This window comes from Pseudonaja textilis, chromosome 1 (genome assembly GCF_049901715.1).
Source record: "Pseudonaja textilis isolate UNSWEBS1 chromosome 1, rPseTex1.2, whole genome shotgun sequence".
Lineage (NCBI taxonomy): Eukaryota > Metazoa > Chordata > Lepidosauria > Squamata > Elapidae > Pseudonaja > Pseudonaja textilis.
Genome location: NC_141990.1, coordinates 325,322,620 through 325,347,502, shown reverse-complemented (window position 1 = coordinate 325,347,502; position 24,883 = coordinate 325,322,620). Strand labels below are relative to the sequence as shown.

Below are 24,883 nucleotides of genomic sequence, written 5' to 3'. Positions count from 1 at the left end.
GGGTGAACGCTGGAAACAAAGCGTGGAAATATCTCCAGTTTATGGTTCCTCTCTGAATTTGGCGTTCTTCCCAGTGTGTATGTTCTGATATCTGCGGACATCTTCAAGTCCTTATCTTGCCTGGTTTGTGTTGTTTTTTTACTCTGTATAATTTATAGGCATTTTTAGTTTAAACGGCATTTCCTCCTTCTTGTAACTGCTCGTGTGGGAGTTTTTTGTCTCCAGTCAAGGATATTTGGAGCTTGGAAGCAAAGTGAAGGAATAAAAGGGGCATTACCCGTTTTTTGTGACTGTGTTTATTTTGTATCCCACCCTGGGTCATCACGGTGTAGCAGCTTGCAAACCCGAAACTGCATTTCATAAATGTTTTCAAAGATATGCCGCACAAAATTCTAACTGGAGAACATGATTGATGACTCTTGGCTATGGATGTGTCCCATTGGAGAATATGAATTATGATACACCCAGGGGTTGAGGGGTGGAAACCAGGGTCAAGGGTGACAATGAATTCTGTGTCTTGGAGTTGGCTACAGTCAGGCAGTACCAGCATGTTAACTCCCAATAAATCCTTTTTAAGTTTTGGAAGTTTGGCTCAAGACTCATGATTTAAATGGGGGTAACTGCCGGAACCCTGACACTATGCTTGGATCAGACCACAGGCAGCGCAGTTCCAGATTGTCCAGGCCTAAAATTTCAAGCCTAGAGGCATCAGGAATTCTATTGTGAGTGGAGGAGTGGAGTACTTTTCTTGAGAAATACCTCTGAACCTGCTCAGTCGTGTTAATGTCCTATATACCGTGCAGGTTCCAGGCTGACTAGCTGTATTCGAGAATCGGTCTGGCAAAAGTTTTGCATGCCCTAGTTAACAATTCAGTGTTGCCGGAGAAGAAGCTTCGCAACTTACCAACAGCAGTGATTCCCTTAACAACTGTGGCAAGAAAGGGGCAAAACTCATTTAACGATTGTCTTACTTAACAATGGAAATTTTGGTCTCCGTTGTGGTCATAAGTTGAGGACTACCTGTACTGTATGTGGGGTCCTTGGTGCTCTCTAAGCTGGCCTGTTTTCTTGCAAAGGTTTCATTGACACTGATGATGTTGTCTAGTTTGGGTAATGAAACGAACCCTGAGCTACAAATATTCTCCTTTATTAGTAAGGTTGCTGTAGTTTCGCAGTGGTGTTACCTGCCTGTGTTCACATGGAGGCTCATCCAATGGAAACGTCCAATAATTTTCGTTTGGGGCAGGCTTCTCCAATCCTCACCTTCCAGAGAACCTTTTGGAAGAACACAGAAATATTGCAGTAGCAAACTGCAGTAAAAAATCAGCAAGTCTCAGCTTGTGTATGTAGATTCCCCCCCTCCCCTTTTTTTTGCTACTGCAAGCAAAATTGTTCAACAGCCAAAAAAGCCAATGCAATCCTAAGTTGCATTAACAGAGGGATATAGTCGAGATCAAGTGAGGAACTAATATCACTCTATAAAGCCTTAGTAAGACCACACCTAGAGTACTGCATCCAGTTTTGTTCACCACATTATAAAAAAGATGTTTGAGACTGGAAAAAGTACAGAGAAGAGCAACCAGGATGATGAGGGGACTGGAGACTAAAACATACGAAGAACGGTTGCAGGAACTGGGCCTGGCTAGTCTAGTGAAGAGAAGGACCAGGGGAGACATGATAGCAGACTTCCAATATTTGAGGGGCTGCCACAGAGAGGAAGGGGGTCAAGCTGTTTTCTAAAGCGCCTGTAGGCCAGACAAGGAATAATGGATGGAAACTGAACAAGGAGAGATTCAACCTGGAAATAAGGAGAAACTTTCTGACAGTGAGAACAATCAATCCATGGAACAGAAGTTGCCCTCAGAAGTTGTGGGAGCGCCATCACTTGAGACTTTCAAGAAGAAATTGGACTCCCATCTGTCAGAAATGGTGTAGGGTCTCCGGCTTGGGCGAGGGATTGGACTAGATGACCTACAAGGTCCCTTCCAACTCTGATTATCTGTTATCTGTATAAAACAACGTCTAAGGATTCTGTCTGCGCTAGCAAAAAAAAAAAAAGATTCTACACACTCAAGGCAAGTCATACCAATTTTATGGAATTTGCAGGGGGTGGTTTCAAAGAAGGCAACTACTGTATTTCTGGTAGGTATATGGGAGCATCCGTGTCATTATCTTAGCAAAAGTACAAAGAGCTTTGCTGTTGCTTTATATTCCTGGTTGATTTTTTTTAACTTCCCAGTTTAGCCTAAAGCCACAGGTGTCTTCCATCCAAGAATGAACTGAGGTTCAACCCTATTTAGTCCTTTAAGGGAGCGTAATCTTTCCTGTTAAACATATCTCTGTTAGTGTGGCAGGAATGCATTGCTTATATTCAGCACAGGTATTCCTGTGGACTCCCTGGTATTCTCTGAGCTTGGTTGGTTGCTGATGATGCTACTTACAGATAGTCCCTGACTTACAACAGTTTCATTTAGTGACCGTTCAAAGTTGAACAGCACTAACAAAAGTAACTTATGACCCTTTTTCACAAATGACCCTCACCGCATCCCCATGGTCATGTGATCAAAATTCAGACACTTGGCATCTGACTCATATTTATGATGGTTGCAGTGTCCTGGGGTCATGTGACCTTTTGCGAACTTCTGACAAGCAAAGTCACTGGGGAAGCCAGATTCACTTAACAACCATGTTGCTAACTAAATAACTGCAGCGATTCCATTAACAACTCTGGTAAGAAAAGCCATAAAATGGGGCAAAACTCACTTAACAAATGTCTCACTTAGCAACACAAATGTTGGGCTCAATTGTGGTCGTAAGCCGAGGATTACCTGTAGTTAGGTAATGAAATATCAGCAGGCAAAAAAACTCTTTGAGCACCAGGGATTCTACAGTTCCATCTGAGTTACAGCGATTCTTTGCTATTGGGACAATTTATTCCTTTTATTAATATTGCTATTATGATAAATGAGTGTGATGACCTGGGGCATGGCACAAAGGTAACACAGTCAGATAATAAAGAGTCCCTTTATTAGCTCCAACTTTGCCCCCAATGTCCAGGTTACCTTCTGGCTGGAGAAGAACTCTCTCGGAACAGCCTTTGTCTGCAAAAAATTAAGTCCAAAATGTGGTCAACAAAAACTGTAACTATAAGTTCTATCAAGGCAAAATGAGGTAATTATTCTGACAGGGCAGGAGCAAGAATTCCAGACGTGAAGGCATGGCAAAACTCACATGGTTGGGAGGATGCCAGGAACACAGATAAGCAAAGACAACACAGGATAAAGTCACGTTTGTTCCCAGCAGCTGCTGCACTCAGCATTCAGTTCTTTTAAACTTTCATTCTCAGGTGGGGCTAATGAAGGGAATCAGGGCCCTTTCCTTCCCCGTAAGCCACGCAACCCACGTTGCTCTCTTCTCCGTTCCTCCCTGCATGCCCTAGGATGAAGAGGGGGGCGGGCCTGGGTCTTCTTCTGAACTCCCTCTCCCTTGTTCTACCTCTACCCTGCTCTGCCTAGCCGGACTCTGCCTTTCCCCAGCCTTCTCCACAGCCAACGGAGCCACACTCCCATTCCCTGTCACTTGTTCGTCTTCCTCCTCGGATTCAGACTCTGACAGGGGCATGACATAGTCTTTGACTTACAGCCATTCATTTAGTAACAGTTCGAAGTTACAGTGGCACTGAAAAAAGTGGCATATGGCCATTTTTCACACTCCTGGCCATAGTCACGTGATCAAAATTCTGATGCATAACATGTATATTAATAGTAGAATTAGATGGATTGAATGAATGGAAGAAATATGGATAGATCTACCCTATATATTTAACTGATATTGTGACTGGTATTAGAATTGTATATTGAAACACTGAACAATGAAAGAATGGAGGATGAAACTTTAATATATACAGATGTGAATAATATGAATAAAAATATGAATAATAAAGGAGGTGAAAGATGGAAGACAGAAAAGAAACATCCACGGTGACATGAATAAAAGTTAGAATAGAAATAAGAAGGGAACAACAATGTACATATTTTAATATAACAAGATATATGTAAACTAACTCGATGCCTGCGCTTCGCTATGAAACTATGTGGTTGGGCTTAGTTTTGGGGGAGGAAAATAAGGGGGAAAAATAATGCCTCTGCCTACCAGCATCCATCCGTATTCATCTGGCTAGCATCCTGTCAGTGTGTGAGAGAGTTGAGGCTGTTTGGAAACTGAAACAGCAAGAAGGAGAGAGCAAGGAGCCTGGGCGTGGCTTAGCTCAACTGTTCTGTATAGCTGCTTGGTGCTGTGAAACTAAAACTGAAACTCCTCTGCTTGTGTTTTGCATTTGGAACAGATTCCTTTTCAGGTGGGGAGGGGGAGTAGAACTCCTTAGCATCAGAGCGTGTTAATAATAATATAGGAAATGCTAATGCTCTGATGGTCATTTCGAAAAATCCTTTCTTAGTGAGCAACTAGAAGCCAAGAGGAACATGGGTGAAAAATGTCAAGTTTGTAGGTTTTACAGTTCTGGAGATTTTGTGATGATGCGTGAGTGGTATTTCGCTTTTATATATATATATAGATAACAAGATATATGTAATAATAAGAGGGAGGTTTAGAAGTTGAATGGTGGTAGTATCAGATATGTTTAAAACAATATGAACAATGAAAATGAAATATAATAACTATGAGTAATATTATGTTTATTTGTACTAAAATGTATGATACCCTGGTATCACACACTGTTCACACATTGATATATATAAGCAATATAAAATAAAAAACTTGATTAAAAAATATTCTGATGTTTGACAGCTGGCATGTATTTTTGATAGTTGAAAGTGTTGGAAGAAATATCCTTCTGGGTTCAGTTCCAAAAAGACAGTGGATTCATGGAAGTTGCATTGAAAGGTGGTTTAATGGTGGACAGGACTACATGCCTTAGAGCTCCTGAGGGAAAAGGACAAAGATGCTAAGAGTCCCTTGGTTTTATACCCTCCTTTAGGCCCCACCTTAGTGTTTCCTGTGTATGAAATGTATCCCATTGGCTGTCAGACTCCCAGGGGCGGGGTCTTAGCTAACTTCGTAGGCTTTGTCTGGATTGCATGGCTTCACCTGAGTGCTGGCTGATGCAATCTTCCCAGGCCAGGTGGTGAGATCGGTAGAGGCCTTTGTTATGTGGAATACTCTGGCCCAAGCCTTAATGGCCTGCCCATTGACAAAGGGAGTGGGGAGCTTCTGCTTCTGAGGTGAGTTTCCGCTTCTGAGTTTCTACTACTCTTTTTAGGGGAAATATTCTGCCTTTTTAGTATATCCTAAAATATTTCATTTTCCTGGGAGAGGGGTGGGTGCTAACTTTCTACACAAGTGTCCTGAGGTCATGTGATCCCCTTTTGTGACCTTCTGACAAGCAAAACCAATGGGAAGAGCCAGATTCACTTAACAGCCATGTTACTAATTTAACAACTGCAGGGATTCATTTAACAACTGTGGCAAGAAAAGTAAAATGCGGGGGGGGACTCACTTAACAACTGTCTCACGTAGCAATAGATATTTTGGGCTCAATTGTGGTTGTAAATTGAGGACTACCCGCACTATGGACTATTGAAGAAGAGAGGCCGTGACAAACTGCTGAAATCACACAAAACCTGGCAATCTCAAAAGATTTGGGTCCGTTTTGTTTTCCCTCAGGTTGTAAAAAAAAAACTTCCCAACCTTAATAATAAAACAGATAGCAACTGTCTTGCTTAGTGATATCAATTTTTCATCTCAATTGTGGTTCTGAGTCGAGGATTACCTGTATCCACAGGGGGATGCTCAGGTGAGAGCTCGTGGAAACCCCCCCAGCTGTAAATGAAGAGTGGAAAATCGGAGGTCAACCGGTCCTACTGATCTTTTTCTCTCTTTTAGCCTGTCGCCGAGTGGTGTCAATTACCTCCCAAGGATGCTGCTAAGATGCCTGAAAGTGCTTGGAAACTGTCTTTCTACATCATCTCCTGGTTGTACGGCACTTACTTGCTCTTCTTTGCTGGATACCCCTTTTTCCATGATCCACCTTCTGTCTTTTATGGTATGCTAAGCATTGTGGCCATATTGAGTGGGTAGGGGGTAGGTGGGAAAGCTTTGAGAGTAGCCATGTCCAACCTTGGCAACTTTAAAATCTTGTGGACTTCAACTCCCAGAATTCCCCAGCCAGCTTGGCTGGCTGGGGAATTCTGGGAGTTGAAGTCCACAGTTCCAAGATTGGACACCCCTGATTTTGGGGAATGTTTGATCAGTAGTGGGATTCAAAATTTTTTACTACTGATTCTGTGGGCGTGGCTTGGTGGGCATAGCAGGGGAAGGATACTGTAAAATCTCCATTCCCTCCCCACCCCACTAACCTGCTTTCCAGCTCTGTTCTCCTGTGCAAGGCAGAGAATAGATGGGGGCTAGTCAGAGGTGGGATTTGCCGGTTCTCCAAACTACTCAAAATTTCCGCTACCGGTTCTCCAGAACTGGTCAGAACCTGCTGGATACCACACCTCTGTGTTTAATGTTGGGTCATTTACATTTGGTATGAGAATCTAATGCTGTCTCTGCAGTTTGAAAAGACTCCTCATGTCATGTAACCCAGGAATCTGGAAGGAGACCTGCCATGTCGCCTCAAAACCTCGTTTGTTTTCATGCTTCCGGCCTTAGTTGTGGGAAAGAAGAGCATCCTTAGAAACAAGTTTCTCCCATTGAGGAGAGTTCTTTCATTTGGAGGCTCTGCGGCAAGTTTTTGTGGCAGAAACAAAATTATTAAGAGGATTGCAATTTAGTGTTTGAGGTTAAACATTTTAATAAAGCAAAGTTTTGCCTAGACAGGGTGCCTGATTTCTTTAAAAAAAAATCAAGTCTTTTATTAACTGTAAACTACTAAAGGTTTTCAGATATAAAAATTAGATAAATACATGGATCTCTTTTACGAAAGCATTTTTTTCAGGTTGGCAGTGCTGTTCTTTTACTTAAGAGTAGATAAGGAGAGTTAATAGCAGTCAGGGTTTTTATGTGACTCACCTTCCAGAAGTGTTAGATTTCCAGTGAAATGAGGTCGCTTAGTTGAGGAGGATGGGCATTGTAGTGCAGGTTGGTAGTGGCTTGTTAGTCTGAAAGGAATGAAACCAACAGTCCTTTGTTCAGGAAAACACTTCATTTAGTGTAGAGACATTTGATAAGCAAATTAATAAAACAGACATTTCTGAGGATATCTCAATACTTATGCTGTATGTTTCATGCTGTAATAAATTTGGACATCAGTTTTAAAACCTGATACCTCCCTAAGCTTATTATCACAAGCTTCTTTGCGTAATGAATTAAAATAACTATTTATTATAACAGTAAAGAAAGCTTTGCCTAAAGTTATTTTAAAAAGTAATCTAATTTAACACATTTCCTGTGTGAATAAGAGATCTGTTGTTGTCTGAAATATTTTTTTAATCATTAAAAAAAAAAGCAAGCTGTTCGTGCTGCGAGTTTATGTTTTTAGAAATTGACTTCATCGGGTGATTTATTTTTTTCTCCCCAGAATTCAAAATATGACCCAATTCCTGTAATTTGCATCTTTCCTGTCACTACATCTCAATTGCAGACCTCTTGACCACAATGCTGGATTCAACTTTTGTGCATTAGCTGTTCTAACAGTTCAAAAGCTTCTACCTGTAGTCCTCGACTTACGACCGTAATGGAGCCTGATCATCATAGTCGTGACAGTTGTAAAATGTGTCAGTCAGTGGACCGTGACTGACTTGGTTGTGCTACCCTTTTTGTGGTGGTCATTAAATAGATGCGGTCCTTAAGTGAACCAGTAGTTCGCTATTTACACGGTTTTGCCGAAAATCAAAAGCAAGTGCTAGCTTTTAACAAAACCGTCATAAAACACAGTCACATGACTGTGGGATATTGCATATGGATGTAAATGCAGCCATGTTGCTGAGCACCCAAAGTGTGTGGCCATGTGACTCCAGAAAGGGACAACAATTAGAACTTGAAATCCAGCTCATAAGTAGCCCCAAGGTAGGTCCATCCTCAATTACAGTTTTTTTAATTACTGTAGCTAAATAATATAAAATACAAAAGCAAGCAGTAGGAGATAAAATGGAGGGAAACCGTCCTTGTCCTATTGTTTCTTTTATTTTTCTTATATGTATCCATGTATTCATAACTTATGTTTTTACTTATACCTATTATCTTGTAAGCAATTGACAAACCAAATAAAATAAATAGGAGGGGAAGGTGTTGACTTCTGACTCCCTGTGTTGCAGTAGAATAAAAAGCAATTATCATCGAGCCTCAATTGTTTTACTTTTCCATAATAGTATAATAGCAATAGAACTTAGACTTATATACCGCTTTACAGCCATCTCTGAGTGGTTTAGAGAGTCATCATATTGGCCCCAACAATCTGGGTCCACATTTGACCGACCTCGGAAGGATGGAAGGTTGAGTCAACCTTGAGATTCAAACTGCCAAATTGCAGTCAGCCGGCAGTCAGAAGTAGCCTGCTGTACTGCACTCTGACCACTGTGCCACCGAGGCTCATAAACCAGCCATTTCTATAACAACAGATTAGTCTCATCAGTAAAACCCCAAATCAAAGTTTCATTTTTTTCCACCTCAAGCACAAACTTCAGAAGCTGTTTCCAAGTAGAAACAACAGTACATATCTATCTATATCCATCTATCTATCATCTATGTCATCTATCCTATCCTATCGTCTGTCTGTCTGTCTGTCTCTGTCTGTCTATCTATCTATCATCTATCTATCTATCTATCTATCTATATCTACCTACCTACCTACCTACCTATCTATCTATATCTATCTCCTATCTATACCTACCTACCTACCTATCTGTCTATCTAATCTATCATCTATCTATCTCATGGTGGGAATCATGTCCTTCCATTTTTGTGCATTTAGTCTTGCTGCCAACAACATATATAACATCAAAGTTCCAATTATTTTCCCCAAGTCTTTTTTCATTAAGCCCAAAAGGAAAAAAATCTGGTTTTATCCTTCTATTCCCTTTAAGAATTTGCTGCATTAGAACAGGAACCCTACTCCAATATTTCTTTGCTTTATCACATAAAAGATAAAAAGTCCCTTCTTTACATTTGCATTTCCAACATTCATTTGAAATACCTTTATGCATTCTGGATAACTGGTCTGGGTTTAAATACCAGCGATACATCGTCTTACAGAAATTTTCTTTTAAAATCACAGTTTAATGCGAATTTTAACTAACTTCATCCTATCTTCGAATGGTCACTAAGCAATCGGTCATAAATCGAGGAGTACCTATACCTACTTTTGCAAACTAGTGCTTGGTCCTGATCAAAGCAATTGTCTGAACAGGGGACTTTGCTGCATAACAGTAGCCTATAGCAGGGGTCTGTAACCTTGGCAACTTTAAGCCTGGCAGACTTCAACTCCCAGAATTCCCCATCCAGCTTTGTTGAATTCTGGGAGTTGAAGTCCACCAAGCTTAAAGTTGCCAAGATTGGAGACCCCTGCCCTTATTGGGCCTAGTCATGGCCAACAAGCCAAGCCAGCTCAGTGGTCTGTTGTCATGTCATTCTAAGTATTTTGGATGCTGCATATCCACACTGTCCCAACTATTTATAAAGTCCACATTACTATTACTATTAATCTTCTCATCACTCCTCACCCATCCCCTCCCACTTGTGACTGTACGGCTGTAACTTGGTCGCTTGTATCCGTACGATCTATATTGACTGTTTCCTAGTATGATTGGATTGCTTATTGTACCTTATGACTATCATTAAGTATTGTACCTTATGAGTCCTGATGAATGTATCTTTTCTTTTGTGTACACAGAGAGAGAGCATTTGCACCAGGACAAATTCCTTGTGTGTCCAATCACACTTGGCCAATAAAAGATTTCTGTTAACTATTCTATATCCAAATATGTTGTGTTGAGCTCACCGTCTCTTCTTTTTCTGCCTGGCTTTCCAGATTGGGAAAGGGGAATGGAGGTGCCACTGGATATCGTCCTCGCCTACCTACTACAGGGCAGTTTTTATGCCCATTCTATCTATGCCACCCTCTACATGGACGCCTGGCGCAAGGATTCGGTCGTCATGCTCATTCATCACGTGGTCACCCTCACTCTCATTGTCTTCTCCTATATTTTCAGGTAATTCTCAAGGCTTCGTCCGGTCGCACCATTGGCTGCGCTGCTCCACCGGACTGTCCTTATTGGCTGAGCTTCTGTGACCTCGCAGTGATGTTCACCATATAGGTAGTCCTCCATTTACGACCATAATTGAGCCCCCAGTGTTTCCAAAATATGAGCCATTTGCCAAGCGTCCAGATTTTAATCGCGTGACCATGGGGATGCTGCAACGTTCCTAATTGTGAGAAATGGTCTTAAGTCACTTTTTCCAGTGCAGGAAGTCCTCGACTTATAACAGTTTGTTCAGTGACCGTTTCAAAGTTACAACGGGACTAATAAAATGTGACTTATGACTCTTTTTCTCACTTACGACCATTGCAGCATCCCCATGGTTACAAATTCAAATGTTTGGCAACTGACTCTTTTATATGATGGTTGCAATGTCCTGGGAATATGGGATCCCCTTTTGTGACCGTCTGACAAGCAAAGTCAACGGGGAAGCCAGATTCACTTAACAAGCAGGTTACTAACTTACCAACTGCAGTGATTCACTTATCAACCATGGCAAGAAAAGTCGTAAAACGGGGCAAAACCCACTTAACATATGTCTCACTTAATAAAGCTTGGGCTCAATTTGTGGGCATAAGTCAAGGACTACCTATAGCAGTGGTGGGTAACCTTTTTCACCTCCTGTGTTGATAATTGCACACACGCTTACATGTGCTCGCATGCCAGCACCCAGAAGGCAATGTGTACTGGGTCCCCCCCACACCTCCTGCACATGCGCATGACCCCCCACCGCACGTCTGCATGCATGTGTGATTCCCCCTTGTGCGTCATGCATCTCCGCATGTGTCCACAATTCCCCCTTGCACAGCACACATCTGCGCATGCGCGTGTGATTTCCCCCTCATGCTTTTTTGCGCATACACGCAAGATTCCTCCTCGCACGCCATTCATCTGTGCGTACGTGCGTATCTCCTGCACACACCCCTCCATCTCCTGAGCATGTATGCCAAGTACCCAACGATCAGCTGTTGGGTGGCGGCACGCGCACACATGCAGAGTTGGGCTCTTCCAGGCGACCTCTCACGTGCTGGGCAAAATGTCTCTGCGTGCCACTTCCAGCATGTGTGGCATAGGTTTGCCAACATGGACTTATAGTGTTGTAATTTTGAATTATCACTAAACAAATGGTTGTATGTCGAGGACTGTATGTATAGGGCAGATATTCACATAAGTTTGCAGTTCAGAGGAGATCAGAATTGCCCGTGTGTGACAGCAGCATCATTTCTATATAGGGCATTCTCTCATTTTGTAAAAAGGATAGGTAATCCTCAATTCACGACATTAATTGAGCCTGCAGTTACATTTGTAAGTTGTCCTCGTCTTTAAGCAGGTTACCACGTGACACCCAATTTTGCAACCTTTTGTTTTGTCGGTCATTAAGTGAAGACCATGGTCATTAAACGAAGACCATGGTCATTAAACAAACCCATTGCACTCAGTGGACTTTTTTTTTTGCAGGAAACCAAAAAGTATACACGACCAGTTGTAAAGCCAGGACTACCTTATGCAAATCTACTCACCGATGCCAATTCTAGCGTGCCCAATACTGCAGCAAGACTTTGTATTGTTCTGTTTAAAACCTGCTGTCAATTAAGATGCAGTGACATGATTTTTACCTGGATCGTTGGAGTGAGGAAAATACTGTGGAACAGAATAACAGAGTTGGAAAGGGACCTTGTGGATGGCAGTCCAATCTCTTCTTGAAAGCCTCGAGTGATGAAGCTCCCACAACCTTTAAGGCAACTTCTGTTCCATGGGTTGATTGTTCTCACTGTCAGAAAATTTCTCTTTATTTCTAGGTTGAATCTCTCCTTGATCAGGCCTCTCGTTATCTGCGGCCTGCTGAATTGAAAAGCTGGGAGCATAGTAACGGCACTCTTCTTTTCCTCACAGATACCACAACATAGGGATTCTTGTGCTCTTCCTTCATGACTTCAGTGACATCCAGTTGGAGTTTACCAAACTCAATGTTTACTTCAAGTACCGGGGTGGCATTTACCACCGTTTAAACGACACCATTTCTAATGCCGGCTGCGTCTCCTTCAGCATTAGTTGGTGAGTCTGGTTCCCTCAGACCACATTTGAGGGTGGTCCTCAGATCTAATGGGACCCCAGCCTACAAAAGGAACTGGAGAAGAATATTATGAATTATTGTAGGTAGTCCTTGATTTACGACCACAATTGAGCCCAATATTTCTATTGCTAGGCAAGGGAATTCCTAAGTGACTTTCGTCCCATTTTTACCTCCTTTCTTGCCACCGTTGTTAAGTGAATCACTGCAGTTGTTAAGTTAGTAATGTAGTTGTTAAGTTAATCTGGCTTCCCCATTGACTTTGCCTGTCAAAAGGTTGCAAACGCTGGTCACATGACACTGCAACCATCATTAATATATGCTACTTGCCAAACATCCGAAAATTTGGTGCTGTTGTAACTATGAACAGTCACTAAGTGAATGGTTGTAAGTTAAGGACTACCTGTATTTGGCTCTTGCTCCACTTGAATCTTCTGTGGAACATCGTGGCCCCGTCTTCTGCCTTTTTCAGATAGACTGCTCTTAAGCAGAAAGCTTTCTGGTAATTTTAATTAGCAACCAACCCTCTCAGCCATGTGCGCTGAGGTGTGTCTCCCCACCCTGGTCTAAATTTGCTTCTGCTGTTTTACTGTCCTTTTCCAGGTTCCGTTTGTACTGGTTCCCCTTGAAGGTGCTTTATGCGACCTGCCACACCAGCCTCCAGTCTGCCTGCAACTTCCCTCAAAGCCCAAATCTGCTTGTGAATGTTTGGGGAGAAGAATAGGGCAGAAAGCCTCAGCAGTGACAATTGCAAAAATGGTTAATGAAATAAGAATATTAAGCCCAGTAAACAGAGAAAGCATGAGAAGGAAGCTCAGAATAGACTCACTCTAATTTGCTAGGTTACAACGTAAGGAGGGAGGCATGATGGCTTTACGGTTAAACAGTGGGCTTGTGGGCTGGAAAGTCAACAGCCCAGGTTCAAGACCTGAGGGCCGCACAATAGGGTGAGCTCCTGTTCCTTGCCCTGGCTGCTGCCCATCTTAACAATTTGAAAGCATGCAAATGTGAGTAGATAAATAGGTACCACTTTGGTGGGAAGATGCGAGTAAATAAATAGGTACCACTTCGGTGGGAAGATGCAAGTAGATAAATAGGTACCACTTTGGTGGGAAGATGCAAGTAGATAAATAGGTACCACTTCGGTGGGAAGGTAACAGCATTCCACATGCTTTGGCGTCATCATGCTGGCCACATGACCAACGGAAGCATCTTCCCACAATGCTGATTCCCTCGGCTAAGAAAAGGAGATGAACACTCCCTCCTGGAATCCGACATGACTGGACAAGGGAAATTTGTTACTTTTACAGTAAGGCGATAAAGGAAAATAGGCTTTCCTGATTGATGTAAACCCTTCCAGGTAGGTCAGGTCAGGAAAGGAAATCCTGATTCCGCAAGTTCAGCTTGTTGGATGCCTGGAGCACCTACGAGCCCTCTCAAAAACAGCAATCCGAGAAAACCCTGTGTTATCACCATCTTTTAATGACGCCATAACCCCTTGCGGGGTGGAGTCTAGGCAACTGAATAGAGCTGAGTGTTTACTGGCTGGATGCCCTTCCTATTGCCAATACAGAGCTTTGTTTAGCAGATATATTCTGATCATGCCCAGAGAGAGAAATAGCTGCCTCTACCTAGGATCGAACTCACAGCCTCCGGATTGTGAGGCGAGCGCTTCAGCTCTAGGCCACGGCACCACCACTCTCAGAGAAAAACCTGTGTGCTGTTCCACAATTAAAGCATCCGTCATGTCCAATCATGGCAACTTGAAGGCTTCAATTCATGACTGGCTGGGGAATTCTGGGAGTTGAAGTCCACAAGTCTTCAAGTTGCCAAGGTTGCACTCTCCTGGTTTAAATTTCTGCCTGAATGCTACAGCTTTCTTAAATTTGGCAATCCACCGTATGCAGTGGAGGTTTGGTCCACTTCTTGTCTTTCAGCTGAATAGAACTTGGGACTCCTATCACCCTGCCAGGCTCAATCTGCAAGATTGCTTATTTTAATTAGCAACCGACCCTCTCAGCCATGTGTGCTGTCTCCCCACCCTGGTCTAAATTTGCTTCTGCTACTTTACTGCCCTTTTCCAGGTTCTGGTTCCGTTTGTACTGGTTCCCCTTGAAGGTGCTTTATGCGACCTGCCACACCAGCCTCCAGTCTGTCCCCAATATCCCATTTTATTTCTTCTTCAACGTGCTGCTGTTTATCCTCACGCTGATGAACATCTATTGGTTCCTGGTAAGTAAAGGGCTCCTGTCAGAGGCTAGTCCGGCTTTTACCAACTCTGCACCAACCAGTGTGAAGTACAGATAACAGATAACCAGAGTTGGAAGGGACCTTGTAGGTCATCTAGTCCAACCCCCCGCCCCAGAAGAGACTCTACACCCAGTGGTGGCTAACCTTTTTGAACTCCTATGCCAAAAATTGTGCGCACGCTCATGCATGCACACTTGCATGCCAGCACCCTGAAGGCAATGTGTGCCACTTGTGCATATGCGCGCAATCCCCCCGCACCACGCTGCTGCCTTCCTCTTAACTGCACTGGGCCTCACAGTTGATTTTCAGCTGGTTTAAGGCCTTTTTTGGCCTCCCAGAGGCTTGAAAAAAGCCTCTGCAGGCCAAATAGACCCATTTCGTCACTCCCGGTATTTACAGGAAGTGACAAAATGGGCCTATTCATCCTGCAGAGGCTTTTTTCAAGCCTCTGGGAAGCCAGAAAAGGCCTCAAAGCAGCTGAAAATCAGCTGTGAGGCGCGCACATGCGCAGTGAGGTAAGCTTGTCTGTGGCTCACGTGCCAGTACAAGTGGCTCTGCGTGCCATAGGTTTGCCATCATGATCCTACATAATTTCTGACAGATGGGACTTCAATCTCTTCTTGAAAGTCTCAAGTGATGAAGCTCCCACAACTTCCGAAGGCAACTTCTGTTCCATTGGTTGATTGTTCTGTTAGAAAGTTTCTCCTTATTTCCAGGTTGAATCTCTCCTTGTTCAGTTTCCATCCATTGTTCCTTGTCTGGCCTTCAGGTGTCTTGGAAAACATCTTGACCCCTTCCTCTCTGTGGCAGCTCTTCAAATATTGGAAGACTGCTATCATGTCTCCCCTGGTTCTTCTCTTTACTAGACTAGCCAGGCCCAGTTCCCGTAACCGTTCTTCATATGCTTTGGTCTCCAGTCCCCTAATCATCCTGGTTGTTCTTCTCTGTACTTTTTCTAGAGTCTCAACATCTTTTTTATCATGTGATGAACAAAATTGGATGCAGTATTCTAGGTGTGGTCTTACTAAGGCTTTATAGAGTGGTATTAGTACTTCCCTTGATCTTGACTGTATCCCTCTGTTAATACAATTTAGGATTGCATTAGCTTTTTTGGCGGCTGCTGCACATTGCTGGCTCATATTTAGCTGGTTGCCCATAAGACTCCAAGATCCCTCTCACAGTTACTGCCATTGACCCTGGTTTCACCCAGGTAGTCCTTGACTTATCCCCATTCATTCAATGACCATTCAAAGTCAAAATGGTATTTTAAAAAAAGTGACTTTAAAGCCATTTCTCATACTTATGACGGTTGCAGCAGCATCCCCACAATTATGTGATCAGACTTTGGCACCCGGGATGCTGAGTTTGTCATTTGTAACCTTCCTAGGTAGCTTCTGACAAGCAAAGTCAATGCTGGAATGATTCACTTAACAACTATGGTGATTCACTTAACAACCTCAATTGTGATCATAAATCGAGGACTATCTGTAGTGGTGAAGGTGCTGGATTAGGATTGGGGATACTCAGGTTTGAGCTCCTAAGGGAAATGTGGCCTGTCCTCTCCTCAGCCCAGCCTACTTCAAAGGGGTTGTTGTAGGAAAAAAATAAAAGGGAACGCTATATAAACTACTTTGATCCCCCCAATAAAGGAGGGGATAAGTGTGGTTTTATATATCACCCCTTTCTAAAGATTCTGAGTTATTTACAAACAAAAACAATAAAATACAATAACCCTCACAAACATAGATGGCAAAGCCTTCTGCATTGATAAATACAGCTCAGCAAAGTAGAATCCCAAAGAAAATGTCACTGCTAAACATGCACACATTCCGCCCAACAAAATCACTTTATTATTCATTGTGTGGAAGGTTAATAGCAAAGGAATCAGGTGCATCTTTAGGAACCAACTGTTGATCCAGGACTTTGGGGCCACTACTGAGAAGACCTGCCGTAAAGTCTATATTCCTTACACCCTCTTGGGGCTGCGATCCTACACATCTTCTGGACTCCAACAATAATACAAAACGTATTTATTACCCAACTCTCCATGATTCAGGGTGGTTCACAGGAAGGAACAAAGAAATTACAAGATATAAAATTAACAAGAAATAGATAAATGTTGGCAAACACAACCATTTCCCTCCCTCCCTCCTCTACAGCCTGGGTGAAGGACCAATGGTTTCTTGGCTTTTCTGAATGACAGCCGTGCGAGCCACTAGATTTTGGCGGGAATCTCTTTCCAGAGGGTAGGCCACAGGGAAGCCATGCTTCCAGGGTCCTGAGAGAGAGCCTGCGGTTGTGCATATGTGGCTGTAATTATAGACCTAGTCAATATAATTGTGCTCTTCATGGCCCTTTTACAGGTAGTCCTTCACCTACGACCACAATCGAGCCCAACATTTCGGTTGTTAAGCGAGACAGTTAACTGAGTTCTGCCACATTGTGCGTCTTTCCTTGCCACCGTTGTTAAGTGAATCACTGCAGTTGTTAAGTTAATAACCCGGTTAAGTGCATCTGGCTTCCCCTTTGACTTTCCTTCCTCCTCAGAAGGTGGCAAAAGGTGATCACACCTTTTACTGCAGTGATCATAAATATGAACCGGTTGCGGAACGTCTGAAGTTTGTTCGCGTGACGATGGGGATGTTGCCAGGGTCATCAGTGTGAAAAACGGGCACAAGTCCCTTTTTTCAGTGCTGTTGTAAATTTGAACGGTCGCTAAATGAATGGCAGTGAGCTGAGCACTAGCTGTAGCCAGTTGTTACTGGATTGTTTTACATTCACATGGTTTTGCCTAGAACTGAAGGGTGGCTCAGTGGCTAAGACGCTGAGCTTGTCGATCAGAAAGATTGGCAGTTCGGCAGTTCGAATCCCTAGCGCCGCGTAACGGAGTGAGCTCCCGTTACTTGTCCCAGCTTCTGCCAACCTAGCAGTTCGAAAGCATGTTAGAAAATGCAAGTAGAAAAATAGGGACCACTTTGGTGGGAAGGCAAGAGTGTTCTGTGCGCCTTTGGCGTTTAGTCATGCCAGCCACATGACCATGGAGACGTCTTCAGACAGCGCCGGCTCTTTGACTTTGTAATGGAGATGAGCACCGTCCCCTAGAGCTGGAAACTACTAGCACATATGTGCGAGGGGAACCTTTACCTTTACTTTACTGTTCCCACAGGAAGTAACCCGAGATGTGTGTCTTGCCTTTGATCGAATTTTCTCCCCAGCAGACCGATTCTAACTGCCCAGATCACACATCAGCCTTGTGAAGTAGGCTAGGCTAAGAGAGAATCTTAAATCATCCCATACCATTGAATGTAAACCTGAATCTGAGAATGGATATATCCCCATATGCTAAATGGCAGGTTGATAAAGGAGGTAAGAGGCCAAAAAAGCACGATGGGAAAATCTGTGATCCAGCAAAGCTGATTGGTTTCCCCCTCTTCTCCTCTCGGCAGTACATCGTTGTTTTCGTGGCCAAGATTTTGCTGGGACATGTGCAGGAAGTGAAGGATGTACGTGAATATGATATTGATGCTGCTTCTAAGAAGACAGACAAGGAGCTTCATCTCCACAACTCTTGGAAGGAAGGGTAAGTAAGTCTAGAAGCGGCAGTGTTGTGGCCTGTCAGCTGCAGGCCAAATCAGAGGAGGAGGCAGAGTGAGTCGGGGCAGTCTGAGAGCTCTGAGGGGGGAGTGGGAATAGAGCTGTCAGAGATAGAGATGAAGGCGGATGCCTGGGCTGTCCGTCAGCCCCCAGATGGAGAATCAACACTCTCCAGGTCCAGGTATGGCTGATGAGGAATAGGAGGATCAGCTGTGTCCATGCCTGACACACAAATGCGCAGAAGGGAGAGGAGAGGAGAGCAGCAGGACTCTATGGGCTGGTCCTCAGGATGGAAAAGCTACCGCTGCTAGCTAAGACCCGCCTTAGCTCTGGTGGGAAAAGGCAGGGGGCAGAGACGAATAGGTGTAGCAGACAGCTATTCGTCTCCCTGTTGGTCAGCCACTGATAGTCCAAGCTTCTGAATCCTTTCTGGAACTGTATTGGAATTCTTTCTTGGAATCTGTGGCACATCTGTGGCGCCTTCGGTGTGTGTGTGTGTGTGTGTGTGTATCTCCGCTACTGGAAAAAGAGCAGGTGCACCTTCCAGGACTTTCCTTACAAGTGTGGTTAGTAAGAGAGACTCCTGTTGTGTTGCAACCATTTCAAATTATGGTGGCACTGAAAAAAGTGACTTACGACCAGTCCTTGCACTTACGACTATCGGTATTCCAGCGGTCACATGATCAAAATCCAGGCACCTGGCATATATTTATGACATTTATAGCATGCCAGAGTCATGTGATCATTATTTACAACTTTCCCAGGAGGCTTCCAACCAACAGCTCAGTGGGGGAAGCGAAATTGGCTTAATGACCATGGCAAAAAAGGTTGTAAAATCAGGCAAGGCTCACCTAACAACCGCGTTGCTTAGTGACTGACATTTTGGTTCCAACGGTGGCCGTAAGTCAAGGACTACTCGTATTAGAGGCGATTCCAGGGCCACGCTCACAGATGACTCGGGGCGTGGCACAAAGGCAACATAGTCAAATAAGCAAGAAGAGTCCCTTTATTATCTCCAACTTTGCCCCCAATGTCCATGTTGCCTTTGGCTGGAGAAAAAATTCTCCCAAGTGGAGGAAATTCAGTCCGAAAACAAAGTACATACAAACTGTAAATAAAAATCCACACAAACCACACTGTAGTAATTAACTTGACAGGGCAGGATAAGGAATTGAAAGGCCAGCAAAACACACACAATTGGGAAGATGCCAGGAACCCAGGTAAGCCTCCACAATACCAGAAAACTCACAATTTGCTTCCAACATCTTTGCTTCCCTTTTTAAACACTGTGTTCCCAGCTGCAGCTAATGAAGGGAATCAGGGCCCTTTCCTCCCCCGTAAGCCATGCAACCCATGTTGCTCCCTTCTCCGTTCCTCCCTGCGTGCCCTAGGATGAAGAGGGGGTGGGGCCTGGATCTTCCTCCGAATTTCCTCTGCCTTGCTCTACCTCTCCCCTGCTCGGCCCAGTCGGACTTTGCCCTTCCCCAGTTTCTTCCACAGAGCTACACTCCCACTCCCTGTCAGCTGTTCAACCTCCCTCTCCGAATCAGATTCTGACAGGGGCATGACACCCACTCATCTGCATGGCCATGCCCGAGGCAATGGTCAGAAGGCACAACCGAATAGTAAAAGCTGATTTTTTTTCCCCCCACTAGTTGTCGTTTGTTTCTCCTCCCTAGAAATCACCTGAAGAACGGCATCGTGAAGGACAAACGGTTATAGAGGCGCTCGCAGGACCACGCTTGCACAGAGCCAAATTCTGGAGAAACCCGCAAGGAACCCTTCATTCAAACTCCAGCCTGTTCAGGGGTGAACTGAAGAAAATAAGAACTGCCACCCTATCCCGCCCAGGGTTGACAACTAAGTTCTAATCGGGGAGCGATTTATAAATTTTCTTTTTCTTAAAAAAAACAAAAAGCAAAACCCTGGAGTTGGATTTCAAGCTGGATTTCCATTGGCAGCGATGGAAACTAGAAGTAGGAAGGAGGCCCATGACACTTCGTTTAGCCCAGTCAGGTTGGAGCAGGGCATTCACATTCACACACACACACACAAACACACACACACACACACACACAAGCTGCTTCCATCCTCTGGTGCATCAGTGGCGCCTAGTAGGAAAAGTTTCCCACCAGGGTGGAGAGATGAGAAACTGTCAAGTTTTCTGTGGCTTCTGCGCAGCAGGGCCTTCTCAGTGATGGCCCCAAGGAGGCGAAACTTTTCCCCTTGGTTCAGGACTCCTGATTGGTTGAAGAGGAAATAAGAAGGTGGGGGGTGGAGCGGAAATCCCTTCAGGATCTCCAGCTGGCAAAAGCAATGGTAGAAGAAGCACATGTGCGAATCGATGAATTTTCAGCCTTGCAAGTTGGGGTTGGAAAGGAGTATCCCACAATGCCTCGCGGCACTTTTTAGCCCCCTCCCCTTCCCTTTTCTAAATCATGTTTGTTTTTTTTCCCCCTGCCCTTTGTTCCGGTTGGGAGAGGAAGAAAAGGGCGGCGGTAGTGTTTTGTCTTAACTGCGTGTATTGGAGAAGTTGTATATAAAATAAGGCTTGGATTCACAAGATGGTGATGTTTTCTGAATTGTCTTTGAAAACAGGTTTTCGTTTATATAGAAATACTTGCACGATGGGATGCACCAATCCATATTCGGGTTTCATTTCACAACTCCCAGGTTCCTATCGATCCCTGTCGTTATTTTCCAGGCAACGGTACCTCCCTGTCAGAGGCAGTCTATCTCTCTCAAAATTGAGGCATAACTTTGGATTAGGAGAGAACAAGAAACCGCAAGCAAGCCGACCTGGTACCTCACTGCTGGGTGATTTTTTTTTTCCTTGATGCCATTTAAAGGGTTTTGATTGGGTTGTATTTTTACCATGCTGGCTGAGGGATTCTGGGAGTTGAAGTCCACTCATTTTTAAACTTGCCAAGATGAAGAAACTGGAATAGGCATGATGGTGATAGTGTCACAAAACTCGGGGTGGCTACAATCATGTTTGAACTTCTATTCCCCCCCCCTTTTTTTTTGGTACCCAAACCATAATATGACAGGGTTTCAGTTGCATGATTGTGGATATTTTCTCGTAATTTTTGGCACTTTTCTCCCCGGACATCCCAGTCTTAAATAGAATCATCTTTTTTAAGAATGAGCTACCATATCTGGAAAGTTCAGAGCAGTGTTTTTCAACCTTGACAACTTTAAGATGTGTGGACTTCAACTCCCAGAATTCCTTGCTGGCTGTGGAATTCTGTTCTGACCCAAGCCTCGTTCAAATCAAATCAAATGCAAAACATAGATAAAAGCAAAACCTCTTTAATGCATCTCTGTAAGTTCCGTTAATCCACAGCAAAGCGCTATTAAAACTAATTGTCCCAGATAACAACAAGCCCTGTCAAGGTTGTGCAAGGCTTCCAAGAACACAAGATTAAGTGCAAGAAATATTCAAAGCCAAAAGTCTTTGAAAACAAACCAGGATAGACCAAACTTCCACGAGGACTTGAAGTGTAAGAACTTTGCTTCCTGCAAAGAATCCCATCTCTGAGGGCTGGTTTTTATCCGTTCTGGGAGCGGCCATCACCTTCCAGCCTTACTCCCGAGTTGCCTGTGCTGCTGCAGCTGCTTTTTCCTACGAGCAGCCCTGTGCGTGTATGTGCCGGGCACAGGCTCCTCAGGGGCCTCTTCATCATTGCTGCCAGACTCCACAAGCTCCAAAGGCAGCACCCCACTCCCTGATGGTCCTGGCCCCATCCCTGCATCACATGCAGGCCCCTCATTCAAGTCCTCACTCTCCAAGACCTCAGCCATCTGTACCTGCTGCCAGCGAACCACAATAAATTCTGGGAGATGAAGCCTACACATCTTAAAAAGTTGTCAAGTATGAGAACTATTTTTTACAGGGTAGGTGTCAAAATTGCCATGTCACGTTGCCATCATGCGACATGTTTCCCCCATTTGTGGAGGTGGAGTGCGCGTGGCCTGTGCATAACGCATCCGACCTGTGGGCCGATAGTGTGTGACACACCCCTGGCTTAGAGCATGCTGTGGCTGCTCTCACAAAATGGTGTTGCCGATGCATGGAAGAGCTGCCAAGGTTTGCATTTCTCATCCCATCCATTGACTAGAAGGCAAACTGCGTAGTGAGGCTGACCTTTGCTACCATCTTGTGACTGGCCCCATGGCAACATTTCCAGACAGGATTGCAACCACCTACCACGCTTTATGTTTCAAGAAAGGTTCTTAGGAAATTTTTGGAAATAAAAGTGTATGTCGGGGACTGATCATTTTTGCATTCCTTTTTTAAAAACTTTTTTGTAAATCACATATACCATTTATATACAATAGGCATATTACATGCATACGTGCAGATTGTCCTTCATTTACAATCAGTTGGATAGCAACCATTGAAGTAACAATGGACCTCCCTGCACCCAAATATAGCTTGTAACAGAATAACAGTTGGAAGGGATCTTGTAGGTCATCTAGTCCAACCCCCTACTCAAGCAAGAGACCGTACACCATTACTGACAGATAGCAATCCAGTTGTCTTCAAAGCTTTCAGTGATAAGCTTAAATGCTTATCACAAAGTTACAAGCACTAACACTACTCAGTTGTTTTCTCTTAAAACTGCCTGTAGGGATAACTACATTACGCCTCTCCCCACCTAAAATACTGCCACACCAGTTTCCCACAGGCCTTCGGCCTGCTTCGCATCCTACTGGGCCCCACACCATCTTCCTTGCTTAACTTTCAAAAAGCTCCAGAGCTGGGGTTAAGAAAGGAGAAGGTGCTCCATTGCTGAGCTTCCTGACATGATCCTGAAAGCGGCTGCCATTTTTGAGGTAGCCACATTGAATTGGGTGTGGGGCCCAGTTGAGTGAGAAGCAGGCCCAAGGCCTGCGGTGACCCAAAGGAAAAGGATCAAAGGAAGCAGAGCACAGGGCGCTTTGGGGTGGAGGAAGGCCAGAGCAGGGCCTGCGCTAGGCCTCGAGGCACCCCATACTCCACTTAATGACCTACACATTCATATAATGACCCCATTAGGGAGAGGAGAGATGGAGGGGATCATAAGTGAGGTGATTACGTGGATGCTTTATTTAACAGTCATCACGACTTTCAACTGTAATGGGCAGGCTCCATTATGGTCCTAAATTGAGGACTACCAGGGACTATGATCCACATTTAATCTGAATGCAAAGCCAGGTAGGAAGGGGACATGGAATCCAAAATGTGGACTGAGAAAAAGGCCAACAATGAACTTTGCTTCCACTACATGCAATTAAAATGAATCAAGTATAGTTCAGTATGATTTTAAAGGGAAAGATTCAAAGATCATGCTTGCCAAATATGCATTAGTTTTTTGGCAGCACCACAGAAATGGTTTACTATTGCTTTTCTGGGGGTTTTTTTCCTCAGCTGTATGAGGAAAAGTTTTAATCTGGATACTTTTTCCTTTTTTTTTTTTTTGCAACCAATGAAATTGCTGCCATCTGCTGTGATTTAATCCATTCCTATTTAGAATTTCCCTTTTCACACCAGAATGCTACTGTGAGCATTAAGGCATTGAGTTGTGCGTAAAAATTGGTTTACTCGCAGCCATGGAATTCCTCTCAGGAGCCAGTCTTTAGCCTAGTTTCTCCCCATTACGGCTGCTAAAAGGTTAAAATCATTATGCTAGCTTTAAGCTGGGGAAAAAAAATCAATAAAATTTTGGAATGTTTCCAAATGTTTTAAAACAATTGCAATATGGTGCAGGTCAAAACTGCATCTCATCCTAGGCAGTATTTGCAAGTGATATTCAATTCACATGCTATCCCAAACATGTTTTTTTTTCCAAAAGGCAACTAGATTTGGGGTTTTTTGCTTCTCATCCAAGGCGTTTCTTCAGTTCTGAAGTTCTTAATTGAAGAAGTGAAACATTGTCAAAGAAAAAATGCCCAGTTGTTTTTTTGGGGTTGTTTTTTGAAAAAGCACATTTGGGACAACCATGACCTGGATGATTGAGAATCTCCATAAAGAGATTTTAAAGAGCTCAAGGAAGATTACATATTGGGGGGGAGGGGGGGGCTCCCTTTTATCCCCATGAGAGTTTTGTAGGCTGTGCTGAATGTGTGATTTTAACCTTCTATATTTGAAGGGGGATTTCAACCTGGATCTCCTCATTTCTAGTCAAGCATCTTCCCTACTAGATCCCATTTATTGGTTGGATGCATCATACTGCTCATGCACAAAATTCTTTCCTGCTCTGCTTTATCTTCACATCAGCCCTGTGAAGTTGCCCAAAGAGTTTCATGCCCGAACACAGATTTTTAAAAGCATTCTCTTTCACCAACAGATCACATAGCATTGTGGCTTAGTAGGAACATCTGTAACCCCACAGAATGGTATCCCTCCACAGCCCCTCTATCCAACCAAAAATATTTATTTATCTGATTTGTCAATCGCTTACAAGGCAATAGGTATTAAGAATAAACATGAGTATGAATACAGGAAATAGGTATGAATAAATCGGGACAACAGGACAGGGATGGTAGGCACAATTGTGCACTTATGCACGCTAAGGCATATATATACTGGTGTAGTTGGCTGCAACTATCCCTTGGGGGCAGAACTGCACCAGGGACCCAAGGTCAGAGGTTGACAAGGAAAATGGGGGGGTTTTTTGGTGAGATTTCCACACGATGGAAAAAAAAAATCCTGACTTTGATGTCTGCAAAGTTTAGGTGAGGTAGATTAGATGAAAAGGGGTTGGAG

At 43.8% G+C, this 24,883-nt stretch overlaps 1 protein-coding gene across 1 annotated transcript in view; it reads left to right on the top strand.

The window, feature by feature from the left end:
• Window positions 1–20,695, top strand: part of CERS1 (ceramide synthase 1) — a 53,216-nt gene extending 32,521 nt beyond the window's left edge. Inside the window, exons 2-7 of the mRNA XM_026699045.2 lie at window positions 5,902–6,061; window positions 9,989–10,169; window positions 12,111–12,272; window positions 14,373–14,520; window positions 17,985–18,118; window positions 19,812–20,695. Coding sequence (XP_026554830.1) covers window positions 5,902–6,061; window positions 9,989–10,169; window positions 12,111–12,272; window positions 14,373–14,520; window positions 17,985–18,118; window positions 19,812–19,854 — 828 coding nt within the window. The 3' untranslated portion in view covers window positions 19,855–20,695. The remainder of the gene's footprint in view (window positions 1–5,901; window positions 6,062–9,988; window positions 10,170–12,110; window positions 12,273–14,372; window positions 14,521–17,984; window positions 18,119–19,811) is intronic.
• The last annotated feature ends 4,188 nt before the right edge of the window (window positions 20,696–24,883 follow it).